This window comes from Mesocricetus auratus, unplaced genomic scaffold (assembly GCF_017639785.1).
Source record: "Mesocricetus auratus isolate SY011 unplaced genomic scaffold, BCM_Maur_2.0 Super-Scaffold_100691, whole genome shotgun sequence".
NCBI lineage: Eukaryota > Metazoa > Chordata > Mammalia > Rodentia > Cricetidae > Mesocricetus > Mesocricetus auratus.
The window spans coordinates 5309841-5327088 of NW_024429267.1; the positions used below are offsets into that span (position 1 = coordinate 5309841).

General features: G+C 48.9%; 1 protein-coding gene across 3 annotated transcripts; it reads left to right on the forward strand.

The window, feature by feature from the left end:
- Positions 1–332: 332 nt before the first annotated feature.
- On the forward strand, positions 333–17004 carry LOC101826973 (cartilage intermediate layer protein). 3 transcript variants are annotated; one of them, XM_005075543.4, is made up of 9 exons: positions 333–481; positions 2215–2372; positions 4738–4830; positions 5423–5692; positions 8751–8930; positions 9538–9852; positions 10555–10663; positions 11906–12063; positions 14434–17004. In XM_005075543.4, exons 2-9 carry the CDS (start codon positions 2312–2314, stop codon positions 16800–16802), a joined length of 3555 nt encoding a protein of 1184 aa, XP_005075600.1. In that variant the 5' UTR covers positions 333–481; positions 2215–2311; the 3' UTR covers positions 16803–17004. The 3 variants fall into 3 exon arrangements, with proteins under 3 accessions (XP_005075600.1, XP_040595815.1, XP_040595816.1); XM_040739881.1 differs by having other exon boundaries at positions 5423–5428; XM_040739882.1 differs by lacking the exon at positions 5423–5692.
- Positions 17005–17248: the final 244 nt, after the last annotated feature.

Below are 17248 nucleotides of genomic sequence, written 5' to 3' on the forward strand. Positions count from 1 at the left end.
GCTAAGATCTTGCTGTGCATGGTCTGGCCAGCTGGGGAGTGTGGGGATCAGCAGACCACACGCTGCAGCCAGCATACACCATCCCAAGCTACGAAATGCTGCCCAAATGGAGAATTCCCCTTGGCGTTTTCCCAGAACTGGGTCCCCTGTCCAGCCCTTCTCCTGAGCCCTGTCTCGTTGACACAGACTGTGGTGCCCAGGCTGTGGCCCGCTTGAGCCATCACTGCTCTGTGGCACCCTCCCCCACACCGCCCCCACATCCCCAAGGATCTTGATGTTAAATTCTTGCCCCTGTGAACTGCTGGGGATATGGGGAAGGGAGGGAGCCTCATGCTCAGATCTGGTTTCCTTGCTTCTTCCCGTGGCTGACTGCCACGGGCTGAGCCACCAGCTGTGCTATATAAGGCCCCGCGCGCACGGCTGGACAGCTGGAGAGGTGAAGAAGACTTGGACCCCAGCTAAGAGCCTTGTGCAGGACACGGTGAGCTCCCACCCTCTCACTCCATCCCTGCATCTCACTGCCTGGCTCTGCTCCTATCCCCCATCCCTAGACACCTCATTGTTCTTTTGTTTGTTTGTTTGTTTTTGCTGACTGACCATCTCATCTCCCACAAAAGATGCCCCTTTCTGCTTGACACTTCTCTTACTCCTTATTACCCAAAGTCTGGCCTCAGCCCTGCCCACCCAAAACCACAGTCCCCCCAGTGGCCCCATCTCGGTCTCTGTACCTTTTCCTCCTGTGGCCAGCCACTGTCCAGGAGCCCCAGCGAGCATTGGTTGGAGATCCTGAGTGTCAGGCCGGCTGGGAGGAAATGGTGGGACGCAGAGAGCTCTCTGCCAGATGGGAAATGGGTTTTCCACAAGGTGCCTCAGGCCACCTTGGCCTGTCAGGCAGCCTCAGAGCTGGCTCTGGCTTCACAGGCCCACTCAGAACCCTGTAGCTTGGAATAGCCTGAACCAACTGGTACAGCGGTTTCAAGGCTAGACAATCTGTGCTGTGGATTTGTTCGTCTCCTGAGACATCCAAAAATTCAAGGATCTTTTTCTTCCAGAAGGGAGACATTTTCTTCCCTTTCTTTCCGCACCAGACTTAAAAATAATTGAAGTCTTTCTCTGTAGCTAAGGCTGTCCTGGAACTCACTGTAATAACCCAGGTTGGCCTCCAGCTCACAGCCAACTACCTGCCTTAGTCTCCCAAGTACTGGGATTGTCAGTATAAGTCATACGTAACTGGAGGGAATGATTTTTTTAGATTAACTAACTCCGGGAAGTGGGGGGGGGGTATATCCAGTCAAGGGGAGCCTGGACCTCCCAGGTTCACCCCAAAGTTCTTTAACATCATGCCCGGGCATGTTTACCTCTCCCCAGTCCTGCAGCCCTGATTCTATGTTCCCAGTTATTGGGAGCTCTGGGTTCTCACTGTGCACCCCATCCAGTTCCCTTTAGCTGGCTCCTGGCTATGGTGCTCGTAGCCAGGTTGAAAACAAACAGGCCAGAATGGGTTCCAGCTGCGGCCCGTGCACATCTGGGAATGTGTTCTTGGAGGTGGTGCAGCTGAGAGGCATGGGTGGCTTTCAGCCTGCCTGTCTGTTGTAGGAGGGTCCACTGTTGCTGGGACCAGGACTACATGGCATTAATATGTAGCCACCTTTACAAAACTATGAACCCCGTAAAAGGGTAGCAAAACAAAAGCCTGGGTCTTGAAAGTGATTAAGTTACCCAGCAGTTTCTAGAAGTAAGCCGGGCCCCTCTTACTATCAAGGAACTTCTTTATCGCTATCCTCCCTAGTGGCCTGTCCGCTGTGGAACCTGGCACATTTTTACGTCTCCCAGATAGCTCTGTTTGGCTATTCAAGCAGATGTCACTTCAGGAAGACTCCATTCTATCTACCCCTCACCCTGGAGAGGTCAAGAGCTATTTCCGCTGGGCTGTAAGAGATGTGACTGGGGCTTGGGATGCCGTTTAGTTGGTAGAGGGCTTACCTAACTTGAAGGAAGCCCTGAGTTCCATCGCTAACCCCACATAAAGCCGGTGTGCATGCCTGTAATCCCAGCACTCAGAAGATGGGGGCTGGAGAATCAGAAGTTCACTGTCATCCTTGTGTACACACACACATTCAGTAACATTGAGGTCAGCCTAGGCTACAGGAGACCATATCTCAAAAAAAAAGTGATTCGGAAGTGTGGGCTCTGATACCCTTTGCTTCTTTGCAGATCATTGCTTCTATGACATATTCTTGGGGAACCACAGGTCCAGCTTTGTGAAGCAGCACCACTATCTGTGACAATTCTACGTGGCCTTGAGGGAAAGATGGCAGCAACCAAGACCTGGGTACTCTCTTTCCTGGTCCTGGAGTTCATCACAGTGCTGGGTATGCTCTAAGTCTCAGCTTGCTCCTATAGCTTCTGCTTCCACAGTGAAGTCGTTCGTCTCTGTTCTGGGACCCAGTTATGCATCTGCCTGGCCTGATGATTTGAGACAGTTTGATAGCTTGTACTCTGTTCCTACCTCAAATCTGAGATGGTTCTGAGTGTTAAAATTCACAAAACAGAATCATATGACCAGGATGAATAGTCACCCATGGGGAGGAAGAAAAAATATAGGAAAGGTTCTGCCCCTGTGCACCAAATTTAGCTCTGAGCTTCCTGGCAACCAAAGCAAAAGGGAGTCTCAGGGGAACCACAGCGTTCTCAGGTTTGGGGCTGGTCTGTTTTCAGTTGTGTGAAAATTTTTCTGGCCCTAAAAACTCAATTTCCTTTATACCCCAAAGCCAAGTTTGACACACCAGAAACTGTCTTGGTTTCCTTTTCCTCTGCTCCCAGAGGTGACCCAAAGATCAAAAAGAAGGTGCCTGGTGGAGCTGCTGACTGCCTGAGGTGCCTGTACTCCTATGGAGACTCTCATTCTCCCATCTTGCCTCTTCTCATTTCTAATCACGGCTAATGCAAAGGCTGCTCGCAACCCTCCTTTAAAGCTGCATGCCCTGCAGGCTCGTGACCACAGATGCATGAACAAAGGCCGCTCCTGCTCAGCGCCAGCGCTGTGTGTGCCCGCCTCCTGCCTCGCCCTTTCCACCTTGGCAGCTGCTGTTTGCGAAGATGATTAACATTCAGCCATCTGAGGGGAAATCAGATTATGTTGATTAAAAGGGCTCCCATCACCCCAATTAAGCAGTACAGAGAATTCTGACTTGGCTCCTTGCCTGGGAGTTAATTGCCTTTCAACGCTTTTGCAGGCCTCTGCTTTCCTTTCTCCTTCTGCTTTTGGAGCCCTTAACCCAGCTTTATGTAGAGAAGGGCTGGAGAAGGCTGCCCCTGTCCTAAGGGCCCTCTGCTCATCCTCAGGCTGTGGTCAGAACAAAGAAGACCACTGGCCTAGTCGGTTCACTGGTCCTTTATGGGATGGTGGATCTCCGTGCCAATTCATTAAGAGAAAGGGTCCAGCACCCCTTGTGCCAGGCATTGAACTAGAATATCTTGCTGACATTTATCCAGCATATGACTTATGCTAGGCCTTGTTCTGAGGATCTTATGAACTCCTACTGTCCTGTTTTTATGAAGACAGGGTCAGGTGACTTTAACAGCCTTCCCAAGGTTAGTTAGAAAGTGGCAGAGTCTGCAACTCTCTCCAGAGATATTGGTGTTTCATTTCATGGAACCCTCAGGCCAGCGGCACTGTATGATGGGGATATTAGTGGTCCCTGCTTTATAGGACAGGAAAATAAGGCTCCATATTACCTGGGACAGATCTAGACTCCATAACAGGAGTCCCAACCTACTAGCTACCTGAAGTATCTGTTGGCCCCATATAAATTTTTTATTTATGTATTGATTTATTATTCCTGTGTGTATGTGTGTGGGAAGGTCCAAGAATAACTTTTGGGAGTCTATTCTCTCCTTCCCTGGGATTGAACTCAGGGTGTCAGGCTTGGTGGCAAGTACGTTTACCTGCCCAGACATCTCCCAGGCCCTAAAAGAATTTTAATTAGCGTATACCGTTTATACATAGTAATGGGTTTCATACATGTGTGTGATAGATCTTGATAAAATTAGTTATCATTACCCTCTCTTGTCCCCCTTCCACTCCTTCTAATCCCCCCTTTCTCCCTTTTTTTTCCTGAGACAGGGTCTCACTATGTAGCCTGGTGGGCCAGACTAGGTTTGAGAGATCCATCTCCCTCCCTCTGCCTCCTAAGTACTGAGATTAAAAGCTGCTCTCTCTCTCTCTCTCTCTCTCTCTCTCTCTCTCTCTCTCTCTCTCTCTCTCTCTCTCTCTCTCTCTCTCTCCTCTGTGTATATGTGTGTGTGTGTCTGTCTGTCTGTCTGTCTGTCTGTCTGTCTGCCTCTTTCTCTGTCTCTCTTTCTCTCTCTTGAGACAGGGTCTCATGTAGTTCAGGCTGGCCAGAAACTTAATATGTAACCAAGGCTATCCTTGAACCTCTGACCCTCCTGCCTCCACTTCCCAGGTGCTGAGATGACATGCATGTACCACCAAGTCTAGCTGCTCATTCTTTTCTAGAACAAGACTGAAAATTGTCATTTGCCGAGCATGCCCTCCATGCCAGCCTCGATGTGTGTGCTGTGGGAAACGGGCTGTATAGCCTTTGGGAGGTTTCGTAGTAGTGAGTGGCAGAGTGGGGATTTGAATCCATGCTCAGGGTTCATGCCGTCTCCACCTCTCCAGACCAGCTCTCTGCATCTCCAAACCCTGTGAGCCTCTCTTCTTCTGTCCTTCAGGGAGACAGACGATGCTTACCCAGTCAGTGAGAAGAATCCAGCCTGTGAAGAGGACCTCTAAGAACTTTGCCAAGCCTGCTGACTTCCCAGACAGTGAGTCTCCATTGGAGCAGGGAGGGTTGGGAGGGGGTCTTACTAGACCAGTCTCTGAAGCCTGGAGAGGATGTTAGGATTTCATAGAAACTAGACTTAACAAGACACTTGGCTGTTCTCTCCAGGCAGAGTGCAGCATAAGAAAGCTCAGGGTCAGGAAGCTGCCTGATGTAGTCCAGGAACGGGGTGCTGGTGGGGATGAAGAGGGTAGACAAGGGTGAAGAGATAGCACAGGAGTCTTACCAACACCCTAATTGCCTTCTAAGAGATTTTTGTGCCAGAGAATGCTGTGGTCCAAACCATATGGAAAAAGCTTACCCCATCTACAGCGTTAGAAAGGGCTAGAGTGAGAGACAGATTAGACGAGAAAGTCCCTAGCATAGTCCGTCAGGCTGATGAGAGCTGGAATGGGGAGCTCCATAGTGTGAGGCAGAGAAGGGATTGAAGAGTTTCTGGTGAAATAGAAGATGGGGTGTTGGGAAATGGGGATTGAACAGAAACGGAGGATTCTCAGGGATGCATCAGGAAAGGGTAGCTGGAGTTCACCTGCTATTTAGGGATGGTTCCTCCTCAACCCGGCTCTGTCTCTCAGGTCCTGGTGAGTGGACAACTTGGTTTAACATCGACCACCCAGGTGGGCAGGGTGACTATGAGCGATTGGATGCTATTCGCTTCTACTATGGGGAGCGTGTGTGTGCCCGTCCCCTGCGGCTAGAGGCCCGGACCACTGACTGGATGCCTGCGGGCAGCACTGGCCAGGTGGTTCATGGCAGTCCCCGGGAGGGCTTCTGGTGCCTCAACAGGGAACAGAGACCAGGCCAGAACTGCTCCAATTATACAGTGCGCTTCCTCTGCCCACCAGGTGAGTTGGAATGGCCCCAGTCCTTGTCTCCCAGCAGCCTTGGCACAGGAGAGGCCAGGATCTGAAAAGCACATACCTGCATATGCTCCCAGTCTTTTAACAGCCACTAAATATCATTAGTGGGATAAGAGTGTGTGCCCCCCCCCCCAACTGCTCTAGCTAACCTGTTGCGTTGAGTTCCAGTAGGGAAGACAGCACTTGGAGACTAACTTCTGGGGTTTGAATTTCTCGCTTCCTATGTGCAACTGTGTTGCTTATTTATTCATTATTTATTTTGGGGGCCCTTGGGATTGGACCCAGGACATTATGTTAGGTAAGCCCTCTACTACTGATCTACTTCTCCAGCCATCTTCCCTTTTATTTATTTATTTTTAAATAATGAGATAGGGTTTTACAGGCAGGTCATACAACTTGTGATTCTCCTGCGTCTGTCCCAAGTGACTGACATTATAAATGTGCAAAGACAAGCCTAGAGCAACTGTATTCATATAGCCCAGGCTGGCCTAGAACTTCCTATGTAGCTTCAAGTGACCTTGAACTTCGGATCTTCCTGCTGGCACCATCTCCCAAGTGCTGGGACTCTAGGCAGTACTACCATGCCTGAAGGCTGGGCCTCCAACCCACAGCTTTATGTACATCCGAGCCAGCATTCTATGAGCTACATTCCCAGCCCTCTGCCCTCCTCTTCCTTTTTTGGAGGGAAGTAGGGTCTAGCCCTAACTGGCCTGGAAATCATTATGTAACCTAGACTATCCTTGAATTCCTGACCCTCCTGCCTCTTTCCAGAATGTTGAGATTACAGCCATGTGCCCCTATGCCCAGCTACAACTGTATATTTTAGACAAGCTTTTTGAGGCTCCTTAGTCTTATGTTCTCACACGTATTCCAGTATTGGGATTCGACGTAAGGCCCCTCATATATTAGGCTAGTGCTCTTTCACAGAGCTACATTCCTGACCCTCCTTTTCTTTCTTTCTTTCTTTCTTTCTTTCTTTCTTTCTTTCTTTCTTTCTTTCTTTCTTTTTTTTCTAGACAGGGTTTCTCTGTGGCTTTGGAGGCTGTCCTGGAACTAGCTCTTGTAGACTAGGCTGGTCTCGAACTCACAGAGATTTGCATACCTTTGCCTCCCAAGTGCTGGTATTAAAGGTGTATATTGCCAATGTCCGGCCATTCCTAGTCTTCTTAAATTTTTTTTTCTGGTTTTTCAAGACAGTGTTTCTCTGTGTAGCTTTAGAGCCTGTCCTGGAACTCGTTTTGTAGACCAGGCTGGCCTCAAGCTCACAGCGATTCACCTACCTCTGCCTCCACTACCCAGCTTAAAAAAAGCTTTGTTTCTGGTTTTTTGTTTTGAGATAATCTTGATAAAGTACCCAGGCTGGCCTTGAACCCATGATCCTTCTTTTGGAGGATTATATTACATGTAAAAAGGAATAACAGTGTATCTTCAGGGCTTAAAGTTTTTTGTTTTTTGTTTTTGATTTCCTATAAAGTCTTACTGTGTAGTTAAGGCTGGCCTCAAAGTTACTATGTAGCTCAAGTTAGTCCCTGTAATTGTCTGAATCAGGTCTCCAAGTGCTGGATTATAGGTGTGTCCCTCCATTCATGAGGATTTTGATGAAGTTTATATGAGACAATGAACGGAGCAGCTGAGCTCAGGTTCGATACTGCTACAATTTCTGTGTTTAAGATGCTGACTACCCTCATTATTCAGCCTTGATGACTGACCTTTGAGACATTGTTATTTCAATAGGCTACATGAGGCTTAGAGAAGTCAAGCTAGTCCACTGGCCCCACAGCTAAGTGCTACACAGGGATTTGGACCATGACCATGTTTGTGGAATCCATGTTCTTTTTTTTTCCCAGACAGGGTTTCTCTGTGGCTTTGGAGTCTGACCTGGAACTCGCTCTGTTGACCAAGCTGGCCTCGAACTCACAGAGATCCACCTGCCTCTGCCTCCCGAGTGCTGGGATTAAAGGCGTGCGCCACCAACGGCCAGCTGAATCCATGTTCTTTATATTCCACTCCATTCACGCACTGCACAGTGCAGATATTAAGTGACTAGCTGCAGGCCTGCACTATGGGTGGGCACCCTGCCCCCCAGGGCTCTACCTGTCCACACATATTGATGCTGCAGACCCAGGAGCCTGTAATGGTTTCATTCTCTTGGGAGCCCAGCTGGCCTCTCCAGCAAGGGCTGAGCCTCCCTTTTATACACAGGCTACAGGAGACAGGTGAGGAGGTAGGCAGGAGTCTGGCTATTCAAGTCATTGTGAACTACAGACTCTGAGTCCCCAGGAGGCGGCCTGTCTGCAGCCAGCATGTGGTTGTTTTACACTAGTGGAGGATGATGAGTTGCTGACAACACAGGTCCCAAGACAGCAGTGCTGGGCAAAAACAAACAAACAAACAAACCAACCATCAACAACAACAACAAAAAACCTTTTCACCCATACATTGCACATACATTCTACTGTGCAAGTAGAAACACAACATCCTCAAGACTTTTGACTTCCTTTATTAGAAAAAAAATCATTGTAGGGCTGGGGTTGCTCAGTTGGCCAAGTGCTGACTTAGCATCTACAAAACAATAGGTTTTGTCTCCAGCAACACCTAAACTGGACATGTGGTACTCTTTTAAGTACAGCCCTCAGAAGGTAGAGGCAGGAGGCTCAGACATTGGAGGCCAGTCTTGGTTATATGAGACTGTCTCAAAAATGTATTATTATTATTGTTATTATTATTTTGATTTTTTTGATACAGGGTTCCTCTGTATAACAGCCCTGACTGTGCTGGAACTTACTCTGTAGACCAGGCTGGCCTCGAACTCACAGAGATTTGCCTGCCTCTGCCTCCCAGGTGCTGGGATTAAAAGTGTGCACAACCACCACCTGGCTCAAAACTTATTTTTAATTCATTGAGATAAACAGAAATATCAGTGAGATTTATGAAGTCAATAGGGACCTGTGTTCCCTCACCAGAGAAGAAACAGCTCTGGGGTCAGACTTCCTGACCTACTCCCCTGGGGGAGAAAGTGACTTCTGCTGCTCTCATCTTGTAGGGTCCTTGCGACGAGATACAGAGCACATCTGGAGTGCTTGGTCTCCCTGGAGCAAGTGCTCAGCTGCCTGTGGTCACACTGGGGTCCAGACCCGTACCCGCACCTGCTTGGCACAGACAGTGTCACTGTGCAGTGAGGCCACCGAGGAGGGCCAGCTCTGTGTGAGCCAGGCCTGCACAGGTACCTGCCTCCCTCTGGGCACTGGGTCTCTGTGATGGATGAGATTGAAATAGTCTGAAGGATGGGCTAGAGGGTCAGTGTGAGACTAGGTCATTCATTCACTCATCTGTCACTAACTGCGCATGTCATTTGCTCTGATGGGAGACATACAGGACAGCTAGGAACACAGGGCATTGTAAATTATCACAGCTTAAGAAATCAGCTGGGCAGTGGTGGTGCACACCTTTAATCCCAGCACTTGGGAGGCAGAAGCAGGTGGATCTCTGAGTTCGAGACCAACCTGGTCTACAGGATAGTCAGGGCTATACAGAGAAACCCTGTCTTGAACCCTACACGAAGAAGGAGGAGGAGGAGGAGGAGGAGGGAGAGGAGGAGGAGAAGCGGGAGGAGGGGGAGGAGAAAGGAAGGAAAGAAGGAAGGAAGTTGCTTAGAGGAAATTTCCTGAGCTAACTCTGAAGGGTGAATAGGAATCAGCTGTACAGGCAGGAAGGAGGGGCTGAGAAAGACCCAAGAAGGAAAGGAAGGATGTGTGAGCATGCAGGCTGGGATGGGGTGAAGACGGGTCAGAATCCAGCAGAATCTGCTGACGTGGCTCCTTGTCCCACAGCCTGTGACCTGCCCTGCCCCATGGGCCAGGTGAATGCTGACTGTGATGCCTGCATGTGCCAGGACTTCATGCTTCATGGGGTCATCTCCCTCCCTGGAGGTGCCCCAGCTCCAGGGGCCACTGTCTACCTGCTGGGCAAGGCACCAAAGATGCTGACCCAGACAGACAGCGGCGGGAGGTTCCGAGTTCCCGGCTTGTGTCCTGATGGCAAAAGCACCCTGAAAATCACCAAGACCAAGTTTGCTCCAATTGTGCTCACAATGCCCAAGACTAGCCTGAAGTCAGCCACCATCAATGCAGAGTTTGTGAGAGCAGGTGACTGAGTGTCCTGTGGTAGGAGGGGGTAAAACCCAAAATTTATACCACAGTTCCTATATCCTCCGGCTTTCCCTAATTCTTCTTTATTCCTACTATGCAGAATCAATCTGTTATAGCCACAATGGCCTCTTTGTCTGTTTCTCAAATATTGACACATCCCTGCCTCAGGGCTTTTGCAGAGACTGTGCATACTCCGTGTAGAGTGTTCTTCTAAATATTGGTTGGTTCAGCACCATGAGGCATGAGATTTCCTGGACCACCTTGTCTAAAATAGTCAATTATCACTGAGGTTTGTAAGTCATTGAGGAAGCATGGGAAGCTCAGAAATGGTGTAAAATAGTTTTTAAAAAAGTTCTGCTGGGGGCAGAAGATCATGAATAATGCAAGAGTGAGACAGTCGGTTCTCTCCTTTGTATCACTTAGAGTGTGGCTGGCATCAGGTCCCCTGCATTCTCCATTGTCCCATCCAGATGCTACCAGAGAAGTTTGTGGGAGCAGGTCCCAGATGGAGAGGGCGGAGGAGGGGAATCCACTGGAGATTGGTTCTTTGGGGCATGGGAGGGGGGTGACCGGAGATGGGCAGGGAATGGGATAAAGTCATACAATTTCAATACCATCACAGACCCTAAGGAAGCAGGGCTCTCTAGAGCCTGTCACACAGTAATAAACCCAGGCACTGTTTCTTGTCTTCTCTCCCAGAGACTCCATACATTGTAATGAACCCTGAAATGAAAGCACGGCGGGCCGGGCAGAGTGTGTCCTTGTGCTGCAAGGCCACAGGGAAACCCAGTCCGGACAAGTATTTCTGGTGTGTATTCTGCCAGCTGCCCTGCCCAGTTCTCTTAGAAATCAGAGCTTGCTTGCCTTGTATGTATAAACGATAGCAATGGCTGATAGAATAAAGGCATATGTGGGCTACTGGTGCAGAGTCTGAAAGATAACATTTATAAGTGGGGACCTGCAGGATTGAGGTTGCCCAGACAACCAGCCAGTCCTCTTATACCTCAACACCTCAAAGCTCAGCTCTTTCTCCCAAGATTCTCTCTCTCTCTCTCTCTCTCTCTCTCTCTCTCTCTCTCTCTCTCTCTCTCTCTCTGTGTGTGTGTGTGTGTGTGTGTGTGTGTGTGTCTGTCTCTGTCTCTCTGAGACAGGGTTTCTCTGTGTAGCTCTGGTTCTCCTGAAAATCGCTCTGTAGACCAAGATGACCTTGAATTCAGAGATTCACCTACCTCTGCCTCCCAAGTGCTAGGATTAAAGGCATGCACCACCATGCCTAGCTCCAAAATGTTTCCTGACCTTAGTTAGGGTCCTAACATGCATGTTCTCAGACCAATCAGCAAAATTCCTCAGTCCTGCTTTGCCCAGCGATTCAGAATCCCCAGTGCTGAGAGTGAGTTCTTTACCTTCCAGTAAGCATTTATAGCCACTAGCTTGATTAGAATGCCAGAATGCCAACAGTTCTGGGAGATGAGCTGGAGATCACTGCTCTTGCTTTACAGAGCAGGAAGCTTTAATTCAGAGAGGTGAGATGATTTGTTTACAGATTCCCCCATCAATTAAAAGGTGGGGCTGGGCCGGGCGGTGGTGGCGCACGCCTTTAATCCCAGCACTCGGGAGGCAGAGGCAGGCGGATCTCTGTGAGTTCGAGGCCGGGCTGGACCGATAGCCTCCGAAACAATACAGAGAAACCCTGTCTCGAAAAACCAAAAAAAAAAAAAAAAAAAAAAAGGTGGGGCTGGGACTTAGAAGCAGTTTCCCAGCTGGGCGGTGGTGGTGCACGCCTTTAATCCCAGCTCTTGGGAGGCAGAGGCAGGCGGATCTCTGTGAGTTTGAGGCTAGGCTGAACCGACAGCCTCCAAAACAATACAGAGAAACCCTGTCTCGTAAAAACCAAAAAAAAAAAAAAAAAAAAAAAAAAAAAAGAAGCAGTTTCCCAACTCGCAGCCAATCAGGTGCGATTGGGCAAGCCAAGCTGAAAGCGAACCATCCCCAGCCCCCTGCTTCCTGGCACATCATCAGGTTTATGGACTCTATCTCTGCATTCTTACAGGTATCACAACAACACGTTGCTGGATCCCTCCCTCTACAAGCATGAGAGCAAGCTGGTGCTGAGGAACCTGCAGCAGGACCAGGCAGGGGAGTACTTCTGTAAGGCACAGAGTGATGCTGGGGCTGTGAAATCCAAGGTCACCCAGCTGGCTGTCATTGGTAAGCCTGTGTGGGTCTCCGGGGTCCTGGGTCTGCAACAGGCTGGCTGAGCACTCCAGGCAGCATCACTGGGCATTAAAAACTTGGGATTTTCTATGATGTGAGTAGTGCCAGGCCCTGTGGGATACAATGCAGAACTACATCTTGCTGTCACTGAACCATCATTTGAGATGTGTGCGTGTGTGTGTGTGCGTGTGTATAGAAATGTAAATAAAATTCTACCCAGACAAAAATATGTATGGCCTAGGGTTATCGCTCAGTTGGTAGAGTACTTGTCTAGCATGAATGAAGCCCTTGGTTCGGTCCCCAGCACTGTGAAAACCTAGAAGATAAAAACAGGTGGTCAGAAGGTCAGAGTCATGAGATAGCGTTGACTACGAGAGCCTGTCAAGTTGCCTCTGAAATTCAGAAAAATGTAGCTAAAATAGGAACCCAAGCCCTAACAGACAAGAAATAGACACCTCCAGGTGGCTAAGGGATGGTAGCACATGCCTGTAATCCCAGAATTAGGGAGACAGAGGGAGGACCAGGAATTCAAGGTCATCTTCTCTTATACAGTAGGTTCAGGACTAGTCTTGACTATATGAGACCCTATCTCAAAAAGTCAGCCTTCCCCCTAAAATGACCCCCCAATTAATAATCTGCAATGACCCCCAGGAGTCTGATTTTTGTCTGAGATGTGGTCTGGGCATGCATGCCTTCAGAGCTCCTCCTTTCTTTTCACTCTGCAGTGAAGGTTGGAAAATCCTGATCTTAGAAGTGCAGTGTGTGTGTGGAGGGAGAAGCATCATGGAGTGTGAGGCTACAGAAGCTGGGAACTGAGAATGAGTTAAACAAAAGGGTGGCCTGATTAAAGCTGGCTTCTAGAAGAAAACTGGAGGTGGAAAGGCTTCAAGCCAAAGGCCTGTCAAACCTGTCCTTGGAAAGCAGGGAAAAGATGATATCTTAGGGATTGGCCTAAACAAAACAAAACAAAGCAGAGGAAATGAAAATTCATTGGAAGAACTACGGAATATTCACAGACTCTAAGAAAATTGAGCAACAAACCTCAGCATAGACAAGGCAAAGGGCCTTAACTGAGCAGGCATGAAGTGTGCCAATCATCACAGCAACACACCCTGTTGGCACAGTGACACTTTCATGACACTTTACATTAGGAAGTTCAGTTACAGATAACAGCTGCACATTCTTTCCAAATACATATGTACATTGCCTTAAGTTTAGCATAAAGGGGAACTAAAGAGAAAATGGTGCTAGTGCAAAATAGAATTATGTCAATAGCTAAAAGCATTGGTACAATAACTTAGAAGATAAACAGAGAGAACTGACTTTTGTGCTTACTCAAGAGTGACCATGAGCCAAGCGTTGGTGGCGCACACCTTTAGTCCCAGCACTTGGAGGGCAGAGGCAGGCGGATCTCTATGAGTTCGAGGCCAGCTTGGTCTGCAGAGCAAGTGCCAGGATAGGCTCCAAAGCTACACAGAGAAACCCTGTCTTGAAAAACAAACAAACAAACAAACAAAAGAATGACTGTGAAAGTGACCTATGAGGGTTGATGGATACAGAGATGGCATCCTAGTGGTTTAGTCCTGCTGTTATAAAGGCATTGCTTTTTTCAGTTGAGAAACAATTCTGGGCATTGTTCCAAGCTAAGTGGAGTTGAGTCTTAGGTTGATTTAGGTGGTAGTTAGAGTATTAAGAACTTCAGTGTATAGCAGAGGTCATGGGGAAACACCAGCCTCCCATTACTTTAAACAGGGCTTATTTGTTTTGTTATTTGTTTTTTTGTTTTTTTGTTTTTCGAGACAGGATTTCTCTGCATTGTTTTGGAGGCTGTCCTGGAACTAGCTCTGTAGACCAGGCTGGCCTCCAACTCACAGAGATCCGCCTGCCTCTGCCTCCCAAGTGCTGGGATTAAAGGCGTGTGCCACCAACGCCCGGCTTGTTATTTGTTTTTAAGACAAAGTTTTATATAGTCCAGGCTGGCCTCAACCCCATTACATGGCCAAGAATTACCTTGAATTTATGATCCTTCTGTCTCCACCTCCCAAGTACTAGGATTATAAGTGTATGTTGCCATGCCCAGTTAAAGCAGGGTTTCTGAGGCAGGTGGTGGTGGCGCATGCCTTTAGTCCCAGCACTTGGGAGGCAGAGGCAGGCGGATCTCTGTGAGTTCGAGGCTAGCCTGGTCTACAGAGCTAGTTCCAGGGTAGCTAGGGCTATGTGAGACCCTGTTTCAGCAAAACAAAACAAAACAAAATCAAGAGGAGGAGAGCGAGGGAGCAAAAGAGAGAGAAAAAAACACATAGTTGAGGTACTTTGTGTAAGACACGAATTTACACTTTAACACCCATACCATTTCTTCTTTAGCATATGATGAGAGTCCTTGCAACCCAACCCCTGAAGGCTACCTTATCCGCCTGCCCCATGACTGCTTCCAGAACGCCACCAACTCCTTCTACTATGATGTAGGCCGCTGCCCGATCAAGACCTGTGCAGGGCAACAAGACAATGGGATCCGGTGCCGGGATGCTGTGGAGAGCTGTTGTGGCATCTCCAGAACAGAGGAGAGGGAGATCCAGTGCAGTGGGTACACATTGCCCACCAAGGTGGCCGTGGAGTGCAGCTGCCAGAGATGTGCAGAGACACGGAGCATCGTTAGGGGCCGAGTCAGTGCTGCTGACAACGGGGAGCCCATGCGCTTTGGCCATGTGTACATGGGCAATAACCGTGTAAGCATGACTGGCTACAAGGGCACATTCACCCTTCACATCCCCCAGGACACGGAGAGACTGGTGCTCACATTTGTGGACAGGCTGCAGAAATTTGTCAATACTACCAAGGTGCTGCCCTTCAACAGAAAGGGGAGTGCAGTGTTCCATGAGATCAAGATGCTTCGGCGGAAAGAACCCATCACATTGGAAGCCATGGAAAACAACATTATCCCCCTGGGAGAGGTGGCTGGTGAAGAACCTGTGGCTGAACTGGAGATTCCATCCAAAAGTTTTTATAGGCAGAATGGGGAGCCCTTCACAGGAAAGGTGAAGGCCAGTGTGACTTTCCTGGATCCTAGGAATATTTCCACGGCCACAGCTGCCCAGAGTGACCTGAACTTCATCAATGATGAAGGAGACACCTTTCCCCTTCGAACATACGGTATGTTCTCAGTGGACTTCAGAGATGAGCTCACTTCTGAGTCACTTAATGCCGGCAAGGTGAAGGTCCACCTTGACTCGACCCAGGTCAAGATGCCGGAGCATGTGCCGGCCATGAAACTCTGGTCGCTCAACCCAGACACGGGGCTGTGGGAAGAGGAAGGTGATTTCAAATTTGAAAGCCAAAGGAGGAACAAGAGGGAAGAGAGAACCTTCCTAGTAGGCAACATGGAGATCCGTGAGAGGAGGCTCTTTAACCTGGACGTCCCGGAAAGCAGAAGGTGCTTCATCAAGGTGAGGACTTACCGGAGTGAGAGGTTCTTGCCCAGTGAGCAAATCCAGGGGGTTGTAGTCTCGGTGATCAATCTTGAGCCCAGAACTGGCTTTTCATCTAACCCCAGGGCCTGGGGCCGATTTGACAGTGTCATCACAGGCCCCAATGGGGCCTGCTTGCCTGCCTTCTGTGATGACCAGTCCCCTGATGCTTACTCTGTCTATGTCTTGGCAAGCCTTTCTGGAGAAGAACTAGAGGCAGTAGAGTCTTCTCCTAAATTCAACCCAAATGCAATCGGTGTCCCTCAGCCCTACCTCAACAAACTTAAATACCGTCGGACAGACCATGAGGATCCACGGGTTAAAAAGACGGCTTTCCAAATCAGTATGGCCAAGCCAAGACCTAACTCAGCTGAAGAGAGCAATGGGCCTATCTATGCCTTTGAGAACCTTCGGGCATGCGAAGAGGCACCGCCCAGTGCGGCCCACTTCCGGTTCTATCAGATTGAGGGGGATCGCTATGACTACAACACAGTTCCTTTCAATGAAGATGACCCCATGAGCTGGACTGAAGACTACCTGGCATGGTGGCCCAAGCCAATGGAGTTCAGGGCTTGCTACATCAAAGTAAAGATTGTGGGGCCACTGGAGGTGAACGTTCGATCACGCAACATGGGGGGCACCCACCGGCAAACTGTGGGGAAGTTATATGGGATCCGCGATGTGAAGAGTACTCGGGATAGAGATCAGCCTAATGTCTCATCTGCCTGCCTGGAGTTCAAGTGCAGTGGAATGCTCTATGACCAAGACCGTGTAGACCGCACATTAGTGAAAGTCATCCCCCAGGGAAGCTGCCATCGAGCCAGTGTTAACTCTATGCTGCATGAGTACTTGGTCAACCACCTTCCACTGGCAGTCAACAATGACACCAGTGAATATACCATGCTGGCACCCCTGGACCCTCTGGGCCACAATTATGGGATCTACACTGTCACTGACCAGGACCCTCGTACAGCTAAGGAGATAGCCCTTGGCCGGTGCTTTGACGGCACTTCTGATGGCTCCTCCAGAATCATGAAGAGCAATGTGGGAGTTGCCCTGACCTTTAACTGTGCTGAGAGGCAGGTGGGCCGCCAGAGTGCCTTCCAGTACCTCCAAAGCACACCCGCCAGGTCCCCAGTTGCCGGCACTGTCCAAGGAAGAGCACCCTCCATGCGACAACAGCGAGCAAGCAGGGGTGGCCTGCGCCGGCGTGGAGAAGTGATCCCCCTGAGATTTTCTGGGGTTGCTCAACAACCTCTGAGCAACTGAGTCTTGTGGCTCTTTGTAATCCTCTCTGTCCACCTCATGTGACAACTGTTGTGAGACTGTTGCACAAATTGTCACTTGTTAATTTAAACACATCTGTTTTGGTGCAGCTTGCTTCGTTGTATCTTTACTTATTGTCTCTCTCTTGTGATGCTGGTTGGCACATGGCCCCCAAGATGACAAAATAAAGATCCTCTTTTAAAAAGAAACAAAAGTAATTGGTAAACTTCTGCAACTTTGGCTGTTCATTTTGCTATGATTGCAAACACAAGTCTTTTTATATGGTTTTGCCAGCCTCTTCACTAATGATAATCTAATACTGAGAAGCAAATGAACAGCATAAAGCATATTTCTTGGCCATGTCCCACAAGATGTAAACGAAGCCATTGTCACAGTTCATACATACAAATGGTGGTCAAATAAGGAAATAAACGGTAATATTTTTACTT